At 32.4% G+C, this 18,505-nt stretch overlaps 1 protein-coding gene across 5 annotated transcripts in view; it reads left to right on the top strand.

Moving 5' to 3' along the window:
- LOC125064952 (integrin alpha-PS2) overlaps positions 1–18,505 on the top strand; it is a 101,233-nt gene that overhangs the window by 71,225 nt on the left and 11,503 nt on the right. For 2 of the 5 annotated variants that reach the window (XM_047672280.1, XM_047672284.1), the window contains exons 4-8: positions 8,961–9,087; positions 10,021–10,041; positions 11,019–11,080; positions 17,370–17,418; positions 18,128–18,184. In XM_047672280.1, the coding sequence (XP_047528236.1) occupies positions 8,961–9,087; positions 10,021–10,041; positions 11,019–11,080; positions 17,370–17,418; positions 18,128–18,184 (316 nt within the window). The remainder of the gene's footprint in view (positions 1–8,960; positions 9,088–10,020; positions 10,042–11,018; positions 11,081–17,369; positions 17,419–18,127; positions 18,185–18,505) is intronic. The other 3 variants (XM_047672282.1, XM_047672281.1, XM_047672283.1) reach the window with 3 other exon arrangements.

The following is an 18,505-nucleotide window of genomic DNA, read 5'->3' as shown; positions in this document are numbered from 1 at the left end:
AATGTAAAGTGAGACTTTGCTCTCATACGAAATAAATACACACTCACTTAAAAATATATTCTAATAAGTCTATTTAAATACGTAAAGATAATTAATAATATATAACATACTCAATCACTCTATATTGTCTATAAATAAATAGGCAAAGACGTAATAGCTTAGAACCAAATTATCCTCTGTTTTTCAAATGTTTTTATTTTTTTTTTTTTGGTATCTATTGACGAGGTTTAATATAATTAAAAAAAATTAAAGATATGAAAGTATGTCTATGATTACTATGCAACTATGAAGAAACAAAATGTGCGAAACTTACAAAAATGTCTGTTTTCTTCAAATTATCCAATCTTACTCTAATTTATTAGGTCTATATTGACCAGAGGGCGAATTTCGGCGTCATAATTACTATAAAGTAATTTATCACGTAACTTATCTGTTCTCTATCATAGAATGACTAAAAATCTTGTATTCCATGTTCATTTTCTCACATAAGTTCATTGTGCGCACGCGTACGCGCCGCGCCCTTTCCACGGGTCGGCGCATGCGTCGTAGATAGCATGTAACGAAAGGAGGCGGGATCGGGCGCGAAAATATTAATACATTATCCTATGCATTACCTACTATAATTAGCTATTTAGCAATCTATTCATGCTCGAGGAGATAAACGTCCTAGAATACTTGTACTGTGAAAACGTGATACTAAAACGGCTTGTACACGTTGTTATACTTCTTTTGTTTGTTAACTATTAAACAATGCGATTTGCCCTGCAACATTATCTTTGGTCGAATGTTCTTGTGATGGGTTGAACTATAACGGTGTATGTATAGCATATAATATAAGAGCCAGATAATATACGCGCAGAGCCATATAATGGCGATTTCAAACATGGATAGTAAAAAAAAGATGCTCTTATAAAAGTTAAAATGATACACAGGAATTCTTTATACAATGTAAGTAATTAACTTCAAAGGATTTTCAAATTAATTACCAGAGCGTGTTAAATAGGAAATAAAAATATGTCCGCAATTACGTCATTCATTAAGTTTAAAACATGTAATTCGGTGTTTTTGCTGTTGTTTATAAGGACTAGCTACACGTCCCGGCTTCACAGTACAGTTTTAGATTGAAAAATCGAACATAAAAAAAAAAATCTTACTTTTATCCAGGTAGGACAGTTGAAATCCTTTGCTATATACAATATTCATACTTATGTACAATATTCATATTATTTACTAAGATGAACCCCTTGCTACCTACACTGTATTCCTTGAATTTAATTATTTTCTTGTGTACAGTGTACTTATGTATCGTTGTAATGTATTCGTATGTGTAGCAAAAATAAACGGTATAAATAGTTTTTAAATTCATAATATTACACAAAACAGTATTATGTTGGAACACAATAAACAATAGCTTTATTACCGTGCAGTATGAATCGACGGCCGTAAGTGTTCAACCCCGGAGGTAGAAATGGCAATGAAAGATGATAGATGCCGGAGCAACGCCGGAGTATCCGATAAAGATGACCTTTGGGCAGCTAATTTCCTCTCAGCGAGATAACGGTACACTTTGTAACGTATTTATTCATTATTTATACCATCCTGGCGCCCGTTGATTGATTACTAGTCGTATTATTACTTAGGTAATAATTATATGTTAGTACTTTTATGTTGTACTAGTTGTCGCCCAGGCTTCGTTAGTTTGGGGGTTGGTCCTCAGATATTTGGAATAAAATAGTCTATGTTCTTTATTGGAGTTTAAGCTTGTTTGGTATCTTAGATGAAAATCTAATTTAGTTCAGTAGTTTGGACGCGAAGACCCACAGACAGACAGGCATAGTTACTTTCGCCTACATAATATTAGTAGGTATATATATAGATGTGTATACACAATACCTATATGTTTTTATATTTAATGATGTGATTAAAGTATGGTTTAAGTATATAGTTAGTATTAAGTATATACAATGTATGTCTTATTGGTTGTTTTAAGTGTTATATATTTATATAAATCAATAAATAATATAATGACTTCGGCGTGTATATTATGGAGTTTCAGATTGGACATTTGAAACGTACTTAACGACTGTTTATGGAAATTTAGTATGGAGGTTACAAATATTGTATCACTTTGTAATTTTCAATTTCATTAGTAACTAGGTATGTTCGTTAAACGAAAAATAATAACTGCTTACAAATAATACTATTATATATCTATATCTTCATCTTACGAAAGATTATTAAAGGAAGTGTATGAGAACACTATAGATCGATCTAGACGCAATTTAGCACAACTCGAGACCCTTTAACGGCATGTCACGTATTAGTCGATGTGTCCTACTTACTATTTAAAATCCAGCGCCATATTAAGCGTGGTCTGTCATAACTGTACAGAACGGTACCACTCTCATCGAACTAAATAGACTTCGGTATTAAAAACTAGACGTCGAGTTTCCCTTTTAAGTTCTTCCTGCTAACCCTCAATGATAACGGTGGTACTCGTGCGCAATTAGAACTTAGCGGTGAATGAAGGAAAAAGTTGTATAGTTTCGCAGTTAAGTTCACTTACAGTATCAATTGCGCTAAGTATTAAATAGATTAAGCTGACTTTAATCATTTTAATCCAAGTTATGTATCACTTTTTGGGCATTCATCTAATCGTGGAACGTACCTTAGGATAGATATTTCAGTTATTTCTTTGATAGGATTTGTTTAAGCTTGAATGTCTAAGTTTAGCTGTAAGGTATTTTTACAGGTTTTATCTAATCTAGCAACAGAATTTTAATTTTAACCGACATTAAATCCAGGACAATATAATAAGTATTAATGTTATTTTTATTATTAGTATAATTTTGTTTATTCTTGAAAATGGATTTATATATATATAAAGTATATCTAAAATAATATTTGATATGTTTTACATAATTTAACGTATTCATAACGAAAGTATACCAAACGTCTGCACCTCTTGCCTCTCGTTTGACATTTACAGTACCGAGAATTGTACAATTAAACTTACAAATTCGCGTATTTTTTGGTGGAAAATGCTCCAACGTAAAACTGCCAGTGAGCGAGAGATCTTATTTTTTAATTATTAATGTCTCCTCTTGTATAGTTAATATATAAATAGTAGATTCATTTCTAACAATTGTATTACGGATTATTAACAATTATATGGTCTTGAATTTAAGTAGGTTGAACTACGGTCACATTTTTTCCTTTCTATATTCTAGTCTAGCCCACTGTTCCTTGTTGGATTGTGCTCATTCAGAGCTATGAAGTCCTTATAAAGAAAGTTACTGGCGAGCCATCGCTTTTTCTCTGCTCCTAAATAGCGTTACGCCAGATTCTCGAAAATTAACAGCTCTCTGAGGATAGCGGTATTGCCGTTATATGAAGTAAAAATAATCAGCACAGTGTTGCCATTTTAAGCGAAATCGTTTTATACTTATCGTTTCTTAGCAAATAAGATATCGACCGTCTAACTCTTTGAGTTTTTTGACATATAAGTCTGGAATCCAAATATAATTATCAATTAAATAATATAATATTACTCGAAAACCCAGCTGCTTTAGATGTAGCTAAAAACGTTATATGTTTTGATGAAAAGTACTTACTTTAGTGTTTACTAAACGTTGATAAAACCCGAAACGTGTTTGTCAATTATCTTATTCGTAGATTTTTATCGAACGACAATTTCTGATAATTGCTTCACGTTACCAGTAATTTGTCTAAATTGAACGATTAAATACAATAAAACTATAACAGTGAGTGGCAACACCGAAAATCGATTAGCTGCGCATGCGCCGCCGTTTTTACACGATATTCCGAGTGGAATTTAATGTTAATGTGATTACAACATTGAATTTACGTTTATAAGTAAACAATGGTGTGATAGAGCCGACGGAAAAGTGTACCCATAGTGTCCTCCGTAGACCGGCGACCCTTTGTTTACAGACTGGATAAAATGTTATATAAGATGCGCTCACAAATTCAAAATTTACTTTGAGGCGGCCCGTCTGGGTAGGTACCACCCTCTCACCAGATATTCTACCGACAAACAGCCATACTTAGTACAGTTGTGTTCCGGTTTAAAGAGTGTATGAGTCAGTGTAACAACAACTCATAACATCTTAATAATAATATATTTATAATAATAATAATAATTTCTGTGGACGTTAGTGACCACATACCATCAGGTAATATGCCAGTCCACCTACATATAAAAAAACAAAAGTTTACATGAATAGTAAGGATTAATGGCCTGTAAATTGGGCATTGTTATGAAAAGAACTAAGCAGAGTGTATCCTACCGCGCAGCTCCACTGCAAAAGGAGGGTATGCTACGCGTATGAGATGCGGTTAAACGTAGTTTGTTTTAAATCATGTAAAACTGTTAAGCAATTAAACTCGCTAGTCAAATGCAGCAAAATAATATAATACACACTGAGAAGAATAAAGTAAAGTACAGAAGACAGAAATCCAAACAAATAACGTATGAGTTATGCAGAATTTATGTCCCACAGTGTGAACGCCACTTACGTGAATTAAAGTCATTGGAATTTCAAAACCAACAATAGCAAATGTATGTCGTAAAGATTATGACATCGCGAGGAACAGCGCTCAAATAACACTGCCGAGACTTGAAGGAGGCATTGTTTGTGATTTATAAATCTCCTACCGACAGACAACTATTGTATTGTGTTAAATAGGTCATATATTTATATGTATTTCGGATATTATATTGCAACTATCTGACATACCCCGTAGACATAGTAGTATTGTGTATTAGACAAATCAAAAAGTAACAACTGAAAAATTGTTCACTTTTGCATAATACATATAATAAATAAATAAATATTGGACAACATCACATACATTACTCTGATCCCAATTTAAGTAGCTAAAGCACTTATGTTGTGGAAAATCAGAAGTAACGACGGTACCACATACACCCAGACCCAAGACAACATAGAAAACTAATGAACATTTCTACATCGACTCGGAAGGAATCGAACCCGGGACCCCGAAGTGGCGTACCCACGAAAACCAGTGTACACACTACTCGACCACGGAGGTAGTCAAATGGATATGGGGGTTAAAATTATCGTAAATAATCACCCGTATCAACTCCTAACGGGAATACGTCGATTTACCAATAAACATGTATATTACGTTAGTTTTTTGTAATTTATAAATAGATATGAGGATAGGCTACCGTCAGCAGGTACGTAACCGGTCACCACCTCCCATAGACATAAGCACAGTAAGAAATGTTAACTTACCTTACATCGCCAATGCGCTTCCAACTTTGGAAACTAAGATGGTATGTCTCTTGTGCATGTACACTGACTCCGTCAACCTTCAAACCGAAACACAACAATACTAAGTATTCCTTGGCGGTAGAATATGTGGTGAGTTGGTGGTACCTACCCAGGGCTTGCACGAAGCCCCACCAGCAACTAAAAGGCCAACATTTTGTCAATCTTGTGTGTGTCAATTGTTGATTGTTGTAAATTATAAATGCGTATATTTTTTTATTTGACTTTCAATTTTCGTACAACGATTCAAAATTGCCTGATGGAATAAATAACATCATGATAATGAATTCGTTTTAACGTGTCATTCCATTGGCAATTTGTGTTGAGACTGTTTTATTTTGTATATATAGCCGTTACTCCCTGTAACGTAACATTAGCCTACTTTTTCAACATTATAGCGCTATTCTCGTGAACTATATAGGTCGTGCTTGCGTTTGGAAACCAAACGGTATGTGTTCCATTTGTGATCTACAACCAGATTAATGGACGTTGAATCGTTACATATAGTCTATTTAGATTTATCTTATTGTAATTGATTTACTTTCATATAGGTTTTAGTGTCCGATTCTTTGGGTCACCAGCACGGATTTCTTAAACTGTGTGTACTGCCATCCCTCATGATAAGGATGTTCAGAACGTACTCTTCCAAGCATTACGATTGTATTCATGAAGGTTTAGTCACGATACACAATCTTACTAATATTATAAACGGGAAAGTTTTGATGAATAGATGTTTGTTACTCAATTACGTCAGAACGCATTGGACTTAAATTTGGCACAGAGATAGATTACAATCTGTAGCACTTCGGTTATTTTCACCTTCCCTTCTACGTGGACGAAGCCGCGTCCATAATTTATGTATAAGTATATTCAATACAAATTGCAATTATTGATTTCTTCTCGTGACTGGATTGGAAATAACAAAAGTTCGATAAGACAGGATCGAATGTGTGACTTTCAATTTTCTAGACGTTGGACCGTTTGTTAAGTGGTCACCTTCGACCATAAACAATGATAAACTACGAAATCTTAGACGTTATGTGTCTTGTGGCTGTAATTATATTGGATCAACTTTAAATTTGAAAAAATTGTATATTGAATGGGTAAATTAAAATAAAAGTAGCCTTTGTTCTGCGTTGGAACTCAAGCTTTACACCAAATCTCATCAAAATCGGTTTAATCGTTTACCTGTGCAAGAGTAACAGACACAGTGACTTTCTAATTGTAATATTTGAATATATATATAAATCAGCGAAAACAAAGTAAGCAAATAATAAAAAGAAAGCGCGTGAAATCTAACACAAGTCAACCTGAGCCTCCTCATTCGTCGCGCTGACTCAGATATGACGAAGTGTGTGATTCACTTAACGAATTCCAACAAAATGGCGGACGAATATCAGCTGATTTGAAAAATAAAGGAGTCAAGTCAATAACCTTGCTGGACAATGGACTCTTAAGATTTAGGCTTCACGTTAAGTTAACGAGTACTTTACGAGTATGTAGCTGTTGTTGTTAATTTTAAAACTTGCATGATTCATTGGAAATGTTATTCATTGAATGAGAAGATTAAGAAAAATAAAAAGGGAGGTATCTTGGGTACACTAATTTTTGTTTCGAAGTTAAATTTTCCTTACATATTAAAATAAACAACGTTTATATTTAAAAATTGAATTAAAATAAATTTAATTAGTTCGATATATTAAGTGTAAAATAAATCCATATCTATAAGTGGCTCTATACTAACCTTTAAATCAACCGCGTGATGGTTATTGGTCCACCTAATGCCGTGATACTCAAAGGATTTAAGATGCAATCTCTCGTTTGGTTGTAATTACACTGGCCCACTCAATCTTTAAACGGAACAGCAGGACACCATTGCTGTATGACAGTTTTTTGGTATTACGTGCTACATTATTTGATATGGTTGTGATGAGAACATCTATAAACGTACGTTTATTTATCGGAGCTTAACGACTGGTGATCAATATCCCATTAAAATCAAACGAGTACCACACTCACCATTATAGCTCCTAAATTAGTTCGAAATGGTTCCGTAAACTATAGCCCACAAATGTTTCACTGCTCGGTAAAGTTTCCTATTCTATTATGGAGGTTTGTAGTTTTTTCCACCACGCTGGTCTACGGTAGGTTGGTTATAAACTTTACCCGACACAAGCAGGTTTCAGCACGTGGATTATACGTGTTTTGGGTATGTATATTGAAGTTATATACTACTAGCGACTCGCCTCGGCTTCGCATGAGTGCGATTTATAATTAAAGAAAATATGACATAAATATAATTTATATCATATTTGCCCGATAGCAGCAATAATGTAACTTTCTACCGGTAGTTTTTTTTTTTTTAGTATTGGTTCCGGAGATTAATCCCAAAAATCAAAGCTTTTTTATCTCTTTGTAATATTATAATAAAAATATTCGATAAATAGTTTATCTAAAAAAAATTTCAGTTGAACATGTAGTTCCTTAGATTCTAATAGTCCGAGGAGATGATTCTGTCAGTCTGATGATCATGAACACACACAACACTACTGTTAGTAACGCACTCGCGTCGGTTTATCTACCTAAAATACAGATAATTATAAAAATAATAATAGTTATTTAGAAAATGAAATAATTCTTAGAAAAACTATTTAAATGTATAAAGATTATATTTCCGCCAGATGTCTCTGTTTTATATAACTGCACGCGAGTGTTATTAGTTTGTTTGTTTGTTATTAACTTCAACACGATGCAAGCGCAGATGGGTCTGTTTTTATTCGATTTGATAGAGGGTCCGTAGGGTTGTCAAGTCATGTATAAATATATTTGTGTCGTTTAGAAAAAAGTCTTCCTTACCTCACACAATAAATATATTTATATTTTATTATATATATAAATGACAACTTAGTTTACTATAGTCTTTAAATTGACATTTTGTTATTGGCAGCCCTATTAAAGGGATAACTTTGTGTCGTCAAAGTGTTAAGCTTGAAACTTTTAATGTTAAATCCGTAAAGGTTTCTATATTTGGTCTTCGGGGCGTGTTCTTTCAGGAATCCGTGAACTAGCTTATGAAGGATGTTATGATCGTAAAACATAGTTGACATTATGAAACATTGTGGTATTACAATTCTGAGTAAAGTTCATCAGCCTTTCGTTTAATTTCATTTTACGTATATTGTAACCATTTTTCTTTAATGAATGAATTTGAAATTGAATGATATATTTATATAAATAGTCTCTTTCGTTTATTTATGTCATTTTGATTGATATAAAACATCATTGGAAAGGAATAACCGTAACGTATTTTAGTAATAGAAATATATTTATGTATTGTATATTTTATTAAGTATTAATATTATTAAATTGAAGAGTTTATATTATAGAAAACGCTAATTCAACTAAGATACGACCGCAAGCAACAGGGCAATTACCAAAAACGTCGTCAATATTGGGAATTGTATAATCTACAAACATCATCATATCTAATATTAAATAAGATCACGTTATTTGGAGAGAAATTCTTGTAATACTAAAACTAAAGTCGAAAATCATATGTATGCTTAGTTGAAAAGTTCGTTGATTGCAGCTATATTTACAATTCAATACAAATAGTTAATGTTGTCAATTTGTTTGTTTCAGGCCTGCGCCCCTCGCTATGTCTCCTACGTGACAGCTAAGGTTAACCAACGCGACCCGGTAGGCTCCTGCTTCGTAGCCAAGTCCTCAGATGCAGTGGACGTCAATGAATTTTCGCCCTGTCGAAACTGTAAGTATTATTCATTTACGAGATAAATATGAAGAAGTTAATCCATATCTCAATTAAATTATATACCTAAGTTTTACATTTTGAAACATTTAACTGCTACTATTCCTACGAGTCCATTTTGTTTTGATTTTTTCTTTCTAACATAGATTAGGACTTAAATCTTATTCCTGCGTCTAACTATAAAATGGTTTACCTACATTAAAAAAAAGCCAATGGAACGTCAATAGTTTTGATACGCATTATGTTTGCGGTAAAAGCGCGCCAAACTTCCCGTCACTTCCTCCGGTAATGGCGGATTGAGAGGGAAAATTAGCGTGACGTTCGCTCGCGGCGACGCGACTTTGATTTATGATAAGGCTGCCTACACATTGACGATTTAATTTTTTATCATATAGACAATACATTCTCTACCATCAAAATGTTATAATAAAAATAAGTTTCAGTCATATTCCAATGGTTAATTATTATTATTACATTTTATAATACGTTTAAAGTCTATCCTTACAACGGCTTTTGTCTAGCTGAGGGACATTTATGAACTTTCATTTAATTATTAATATTTATAATTAAAAGTTTTATACGTGCATATATAATATTGAAGGCCCTTTGTGCCACCTTATAGATAGGCGGTCATCTTACATAGATATTGGCGCTCTAAGAATTATTAAACAATCCTTGCATCGCCAATACGCCGCCAACCTTTGGCTTAAGATGTTATGTCCCTTGTACTTTTTGTTACACTAGCTCACCCACTCTTTAAGCCGGAACACAACGATACTAATTATATCTCTTTGGCGATTGAATATACGATGATAATGGTGATGGGTGGTACGTGATCTGATGGGATTGCTCAAAGCCCTATTACCAAGTGAATGTAATGTATGTATTGTGCTTAAGAAAAATATGGATTTTAGATTTTTGTACTCTGTTTAGGGTTCCGATCGCAGGACGAAGGTATGTATGGAGTAGTGTTGACAGTTCGATGTATGATGCACTTGTAGGGGGGATATAAGATAACCGATTGATTATTATCATAATGGTAATCTTTGTCTTCCGAAATCATTAAAGCATTCGTAATGTTTAAGTGTCTAACTACACTATCATCTTAAGTGATAACTTCACATTGAAATTTAGAAGCACACAATTAAATCATATTGTAACTACAAAAACAAAATAAAACAGTTCAATTATTATATTTATAATGTATTATTAATAAAATAAATTATAAGCAAACATAAATAGTCTGTAGAATATTAAATAAGGAAAGGTTTTGCTGAATGTATAACCTAAAATAAAATTAAGGCGCAGTACACTTTACATTGTAAATCATTGTGCATCAGAAACGTTTCACGCAAACGTTACAACTACAACGTTGCACCAGAACTGAAAAAAGTATCATTTCCAATACCATAACGTAACATTTTAATCATACGTCGGTATCTGCCTGATACAATATTTATGTATGTTTTGTATAGCATGTATGTATAAGTGTATAATGGTGTGTAAATGTGTATGCTTGCATCTGTATGTATTATACACGCTAAGTAATCTATCATATGTATATATATTCTATAGCAAATAGGTTACACACACAAACCCACACAAGTTGCAACACATACAATAATATTAAAAATAAAAATTTATACGCAACATAAATATATAAAATAAAAATAAACTTGAAATATAATTAATTTATTATTATTAATTTATTTATTAAACACTTTATTTTAATATAAGATATAATAGGTACTCGTGTTATTTGTACAATATTATTGAAAATCGATTGACGAAACAAAAATCAACTTTAATTTTGATAAATAAATAATTGTTTCGTGTAAAAACGTTAAGCTGTAAAAAGCCTTGCTGATTTTAATCGACGATACACGAAACGTATTCGTGAATTGTTATTAATTTAATTTTACAATTTCCAGCGAGCCACGGGCAGCGTAAGACGGGCGTGTGTCAAGCCGGTTTTTCCGCGGCAGTCTCAAAGGTGAGTTAAATGCATTGTAATAACAGTAATCTCGCATAATCGAGGCGGTGACCAGAATGAAATTGTCATCGTTCTGTAAACGTTTCGTAATGCGAATGTAAAAGATTCAGTATTGGTACAGATTTGCATATATTATATATTCTTGCCGTATAAGATTCGAGATGATAATTCGTAAAGTTTAAGTTTTTGTAAATGTTTTTTTAAATAGCATAGTATCTATAAAAAAATGCTGTCATAATAGTAAACGACCTCTGTGGTCGAGTAGTGTGTACACCTTTCATGGGTACGCCACTTCGAGGTCCCGGGTCCGATTCCCGGCCGAGTCGATGTAGAAAAAGTTCATTAGTTTTCTATGTTGTCTTGGGTCTGGGTGAATGTGGTACCGTCGTTACTTCTGATTTTCCATAACTCAAGTGCATTAGCTTCTTAAATTGGGATCAGAGTAATGTATGTGATGTTGTCCAATATTTATATATTTATAGGTTCGCTTATAAACTGTTTTTTTTTTTATAAACTTATTATGTAGCACTTATTCCCGTCTGCTACAGTGGGAGGGGGTTCTTCCTTCTTTGAAAACATGTATGCAAAATTATCATGATTATTTGTTGAGCAGTTAATGTGAAAGCACAAACATACTGATATACATGACTTTCGTGTTTATAATATTCGTTGTGATTATAGCTGAACTGTTATATCAGCACCAAGTATCTCGATTAAACGCTCCTTTTAGAGGCGGCACGGTTATCGATACCATCGACACCAGCTAGACGATGATATGAGATTTGTCGATATAACAAAAAAGGTAAAATCTATGATGTTAGATCGTTACGCAGATTTAAGTTATAATTTTACGACGTTTAATCGAAAGAACGGCTTTATTATCAATTTAAAGAAATCGATTTAATTTTTTTAGTCTTTGGTTTAGATGAAAAGATTTTCGTGAATCGAATCCCCACGAAAGGTCTAACGTGTAAAACATCGTGATTTTACGATCGTGGGAATAGCATTATTTTTACCGTGTTGAATTATCATCGAGATCGCATCGTTGGTCGCACGTGACGCGAATGCGCGGCCCGCCTGCGCCCGCGCCGCGCGCCCTTATGAATTATTAAAAACTTTTATTGTTGCAAGCGCAAAAAATATAGTAAAACGACCGGCGATTTCTATTCCGAAAATAGGTGGTTTATATTGCGAATTGTCCGGGCGGTTTTACGACTTTCTCTGTTTGGTAAAGTTTCATTTTTATTACTTTATAAATGACTTACTGATTGATATATTTGTCTCTCGTACTTGTAAACTAATTCAAGATAAGGTTTTACGTTCAACGTTTAATTAGATTTATAAGTATTACAAGCTTTAATTTCCTTATTTTTCGTATGTTTAATTCAAAATAAATTTATTAAAAAGTAGTATACAAAATAAATGATCTTATTTTCGCTACGATATAATACTGTTATTATTAATAAAATAAAACTTAAATACATACAAACAACGTAACTTTATTCATTCATAAGTTTCAATAGAATTTTAGTATATTTTAATAAACTTTAACTGGCTGTTGATGACGAGTGTTGGGAACAAAGACAGGTTGGGATAGTCATCATTTCTCTTATTACGCAGGAGTAGTCTGATGTGGAGTGTTAGAATCCACCTGTACCTTTATTTGCGAACACAATTGTGCAGTATATTTATAGCTGGCTTTATTATTTGATAGTCCTTGAAATTGGCTGTCGTGCTAACCAAGAACTAACTTCACACCATATACAAGAAAGTTCCTGTCTAAATTGGCACTAAGTAGATAATTTATATTCTTGTTTTACAACACACAATAACATTAATTTCTAATGTATTTAAACAGAAGAAGTAACATTTTATAATGATACGATCAAAGGTGTCGCACCAAAAAAAAATGACAAGGATCGTAATTCGTACGTGATCAGCCTTTTTTGACTATTATTAAATTTATTATGAGCGCAAAAAATGAATGAATTTTGTTTGTTTGAAGCTGTCGTTTTGTTTCCATTAGCATTAAAATAGATTTAAGCTTTTTTTACGCGTAGGTAAAAAAACATTAGGTAGGCAGACGGGCAAATGGGCCACCGGATAGTAAGACAGGTTGAAACTACGCCAATGCACTTCAGCTTTTGGAACTAAGATGTTACGTCCATTGTACTTGTAGTTACACTGGCTCAAACATCTTTCAAACCCGAATACATCACAAAGTATTGCTATTTGCGTGTAGAATATGTGATCAGTTGAAGGTACCACACCTTCCCAGGTGGTCTTATACAAAGATCTATCACAGAGTAAAAAGGTTAATTTTTATTAAAGGGGTAAATACATTACTTACTATGTTTTTTTTACATAAAATTTACTTTGTTTTAATTATCTGTGTTACAAACGTATTTGTTAAAAAAAACTTACCATATGATATTCGTATGAAAGCAACACATGCGACGCGGCGAAAGCCGCAAGATGAGATCTTTTCGGGGAACAGAATTATAGATACCACGACTTGCATAAATCCTTAGAATCTACTTCGTGTAAGCTGATACGTTGACGTTTGATTGCTAAGAATAGCCTCATAGGAATTTAAAAATACTATTTCGTTTTATTATTAAGCTCCTATATGTAATTATTATATACGTCACCGTAAAACTGTAAGTAGTAAGTTATAAAATAAAAATTAAACTAAAATATTATAAACTTCAATTTAACTGATTGCTACGTTCACAATTTTTCGACAGTTTACAATCTGTCCAGTTTCATGATAAACTGACAGTTCTAATAATTTTACCGTAACAAAAATATTACGTCTGAATGATACGCTCATTTTCTTTTTTTAATACAATTAATTCAAATTTGGTTTATACAGCCTAAAAATATATAATTTTTCGCTTTAACATACGTAACTCCTTTGTATGAAAATGTATATCAAGCATCAACTTTATACAGCAATGAATTCGATTAGGTGTGAAGTCGGGTCAATTGTTTCATTACTATTCATTGGTACAGCTTGTTGAATCGTAATGCAGATGTAAATTGTAGCTCAATATATAAGAGCAGAATTTCAAACTGAGTGTTGCTAGCTTTATGCCGTAATTAAATATTTTTATTATCTAAATATTGTATTTATGACTATTAATTTGTGTTAGTAATATTTTAACAAAGGTTGAATAAATTATTATGTTTTTATAAATATTAATAATAAAAATATATAATTCATTTTATGATATATCAATGCTTCCCAAAGCGATATTCGATTCCGTATTAAAATCCCACAAGCTTTTAAAGACACGAAATTAACATCTATTTACTTTGAGTTGGTATTTAAGTTGTCTTTTAAAATCATAATATATATAATACAGGTACTGATAGGCATTTATGTTTTCTTTTAAAATCAATATACGAGTATATAGATACTGAATTCGACTCCGGTTGTTGTTAGAGTCTACATATCGATCCAAATAACGAAACAAAAGTGTATATTTCGATAAAAAATATGAAACCGTCATTGTACCCGAAATTATAATTCGTCTACCGATAAAGCGTTATCCCTTTCAATGTGTTTCTTTTGTTTTTTTTATTCATTTCAGCCTTTTTCCTATGCAAAACAAAATTCCGTGTCATTGAAACGTCTTAAACATTCTTTGTGGATTTACAAACATGGTTTCGGAACGTAGCCGTAAACGGTCGCCATTTGCAGACAATGGTGTTGGCGGGAAAAGCGATATGCACGCCATTGTACTCGTAAAATTGAATCGGACACATTTAGGGATTTGTCCGAATAATTATTTTATTTATTGTTACAAAATGCTTTCATACATATTTGGTATTACATGTACCAACCTAATTTGGCACTGTTTAAATTACCGGTGAAATAATAACAATATAACTTTGTGTTACTTAATATTGAAGACCCAGCTTCAAGTAAATAGGAACGTCGAATAATTAACAATATTTAATATGGTTTACAATATTTATTTTTCCATTTTTTGTTACAATCATCAATTATCTTCCGCTTTTCAACCCAGATTAACAATTCCCATGTCAAATTCAAAAATATTCTTCTTCTACATTTATTATAAAAATGTCAAACCAAAAAGTATTCATTACGTTTTTATAATTCTCTGATTCAATATAACTCAATAGCTAAAAGCTATACAACCTTTAATAATTATTTATAAATATTTTATATAAAATAATTTATAGTCTTACAATATGTACTTGAAATTTTTTATAAACCTATTATTTGTCAACGTCGAACGTCTTTTTATTTTGCACGGGCACTAAAATATATTAAAGCACAATAAAATATTCAAATTTTAGCATTCTCGGTGTCGTTTATTATGTTGTTCAATGAAAACAGATACTTTGGAATCACTATAAATGACTAAAATTTACTGTAAAGTTTTGTTTACTACGATAAAATTTAATTTCTCTCATGTATATTCAGTTGGCTTTGAACAATACAATATTATTTTACTATAGTGCCTCGTTTCACGAGTTATGGGATTTAACAACGCCAAAATTTATGGGTAATAATTGAATATTCAATTACAAGCAACCCGTGAACTTTAACGATTTCTATGAATTGTGTGAAGCTTTAAAATGTAGACACGTCTTCGTGCTTATTCTATAAACTAAACTGTAATAAATTTATTAAACTCTTTATATATCCTAAGCAGTTGCGAAACGTAAGTCCATAAACCTTCGATTTGACATTCTGCCCCCACGTGACAGCGCCGAAAGAAGGCGTGCGCCCGCGCATGGAGCTTGTCGCTCTTTATATGGGGTGACGCGGCGTACGCGCATATTTATCGGCCAGCCGGCGCCCGCGCAATACTACTATGGGAATTGACAATATCTTAAGAGCTTATGAAATTAAATTCGTGAATCGATAAATGAATTGTATTAATAAATTTGTGGTCGTTCATTGTGTTTCAAAATTCGAAAAACAAAAATATATATGTTCAAATAAGAATTTTCGATTCCAAAAAACAAGGAAGAATGAAAAAATGTCTTTGAATTGTTATCTCAAGTGGCAAGTAACGACAAATCAATACACATGTTCAAAGATACAGTTTTTTTTTTGAAGTACCGGAGTTATCTCACACGTTCACACGAGTTGGAAGCGTCTGCGTTTTGTCCGATAAGTTAATGGGTCTGAGATGCGTACGCGCAACGGATGAGGTCATTTCGTATGCAGATAGATATTGACGTTTCTTATTTTAAGTATAAAGCTTGGCTTAGTTATTTATATGTTAATGAGAATGATTAACTACTTTATTTTTTATTTAGTTTTTTAAATTAAAATATAAGCATTAAAGTACTTAAAAAACTTCCCGGCTTATTCATCAGACGATCCGTTCCACATTATCACTCACATCATAAAATTTTAAAAATACATAAGTGCTTCACACATAAACAGATCAATTTTATCTCAACGTAAAGAAGTAGGCTATAAACCACCCCTTTATGATAACAGTGAGCTCGTATAACCAATGCAAGTGCTTTAACAGCTTAAACTGTTACTGCAATGTCATATGAAACAGAGTGCTATCTTCGTCTCACTCTATGATTGAGATATTTTTCCGTTTACTCCTGTTTGGAATTACTAATTCGATTTTCAAGAAATAATTTCTAATAAGAAATAATTCATTCTTTATTACCAATATTCATTCAGATAGTTTATGTTTTGCTCGGGTGATAAATTAAAAAAAAAGACTATTCGTGTTTCTGAAATTTCTGAACACTTAACGAAATTCTGCCACATGTGTATTGCGCCAACCCGCATTGGAGCAGCGTGGTGGAATATGCTCCAAACCTTTTCCTCAAAGGGAGAGGAGGCATTAGCACAGCAGTGGGAAATTTACAGGCTGCTTATGTAACGAAATATTTATATTTAGTAAGACGATAACTTATATTTATGCTTCAATCGATCCTTAAAGTTCTGACTTAAAGATGATTTACCATTATTTTATTTTTATATAAACTGGTTATTTCATTAAAAATATATAATTAAACTCTTTAGGCAAAATAATATTTTACCTGTGTCATTCACCGATCTAGAAAGATATATATATGAGAATAATAATATAGAATAACTTTTTCTAAATCTAAACCGATCAAATGTTTTACTTTTATTAAAAAATACATTTTTTAGTTCATCTTATATAAGAGTGGTCTATTTTCTCTATTATGTCATACGTTATGAATGTAACTTGCCAATTGTATACATATATTTGTCATATAAACAATAAACTTAAAACGACATTTTACTTTCTAGGATGGTCAGAGGCTGTTCATGGGCGCTCCTGGCAGCTTTTATTGGCAAGGTAAGATAGAATATACTATAATAATAATTTAAAAATTCTAGTGATAAAGGAGCGACTTTGAAAATATATATTTACGGACACTTAAATAGAATACTAGTCAAATAATTTAAATTATGAACAGTAAATGAAATTATTGTTCCATCAACTGAAACCATCTAGTTTGAAGATCAGTGTATTCGTCCGTAATCAGCAACTATCTGCCGTTTGGTTATGCGCGGTGAGTGAGCCAATGTAGTCGAAAGGAATATAGGAACGCATTGGTAGTGTAAATAACAGCTGATGCGTATTACAAAGTTAATCAGGTCCCAAATCTAATTACTACAATAATTCTAAATAATTGTTAGTTCAACGCAATCGATTCGAAACATAATCGTTGCGGTTCAACCATTTTCCTATTCTACAAATGCAACGAAACTATTGCGATTCGGTCAAAGTTGGATCGTAACATAAACTGGATCGTTTCGTAATTCGAATTGGTCAACAGATGCGATTGAACTCAGGCTATTATTTGTCAAGAATAGTCGAAGTTGGACCAGATTAGAATCGAGAACTGAACACTACCAAAATAAGTTAGCATAATAGGCCCTTAGACATAGTCATTGGCTCGCCGATCTTGCTTTAAAATAGATATGTAAATATAAGTTATAAATCGTCAAGTAGCTCCGTCTACATGTGTGATATATTCTGAACTATTGGTGACAATTCACAGGGCGAACGTTATCCATAGACACTAGTGCGAGATTCAACTACTATATGCCGAAGGAAGGTAAAAAACAAACGTATCGCCAAATTGACCTCGTAACTCTTAACAAACATAACCTAAAGAGGCTTTCAAACATAATCCTACAAATAATAAAGCCGAACCATGTTGATGTTGTTTAATTCTTATTTTGTCGATTCGATTATTGATTTATCATGGAAATCGATTTTTTTTTTCTCTTTTGATAATAAAATAATTAAATGCACTTTAATTTAAATCGATAATAAGCTTGTACATTGAAGTCGTACTTAAAATCGATTTTCCATAAGAATTCGAATTTAATAATCGATATCCTCGAATAAGAGTTGAATTAAAACTTCATAATGT

Source organism: Vanessa atalanta, chromosome 6 (assembly GCF_905147765.1).
Source record: "Vanessa atalanta chromosome 6, ilVanAtal1.2, whole genome shotgun sequence".
NCBI lineage: Eukaryota > Metazoa > Arthropoda > Insecta > Lepidoptera > Nymphalidae > Vanessa > Vanessa atalanta.
This window is presented reverse-complemented; position numbering and strand designations above follow the sequence as displayed.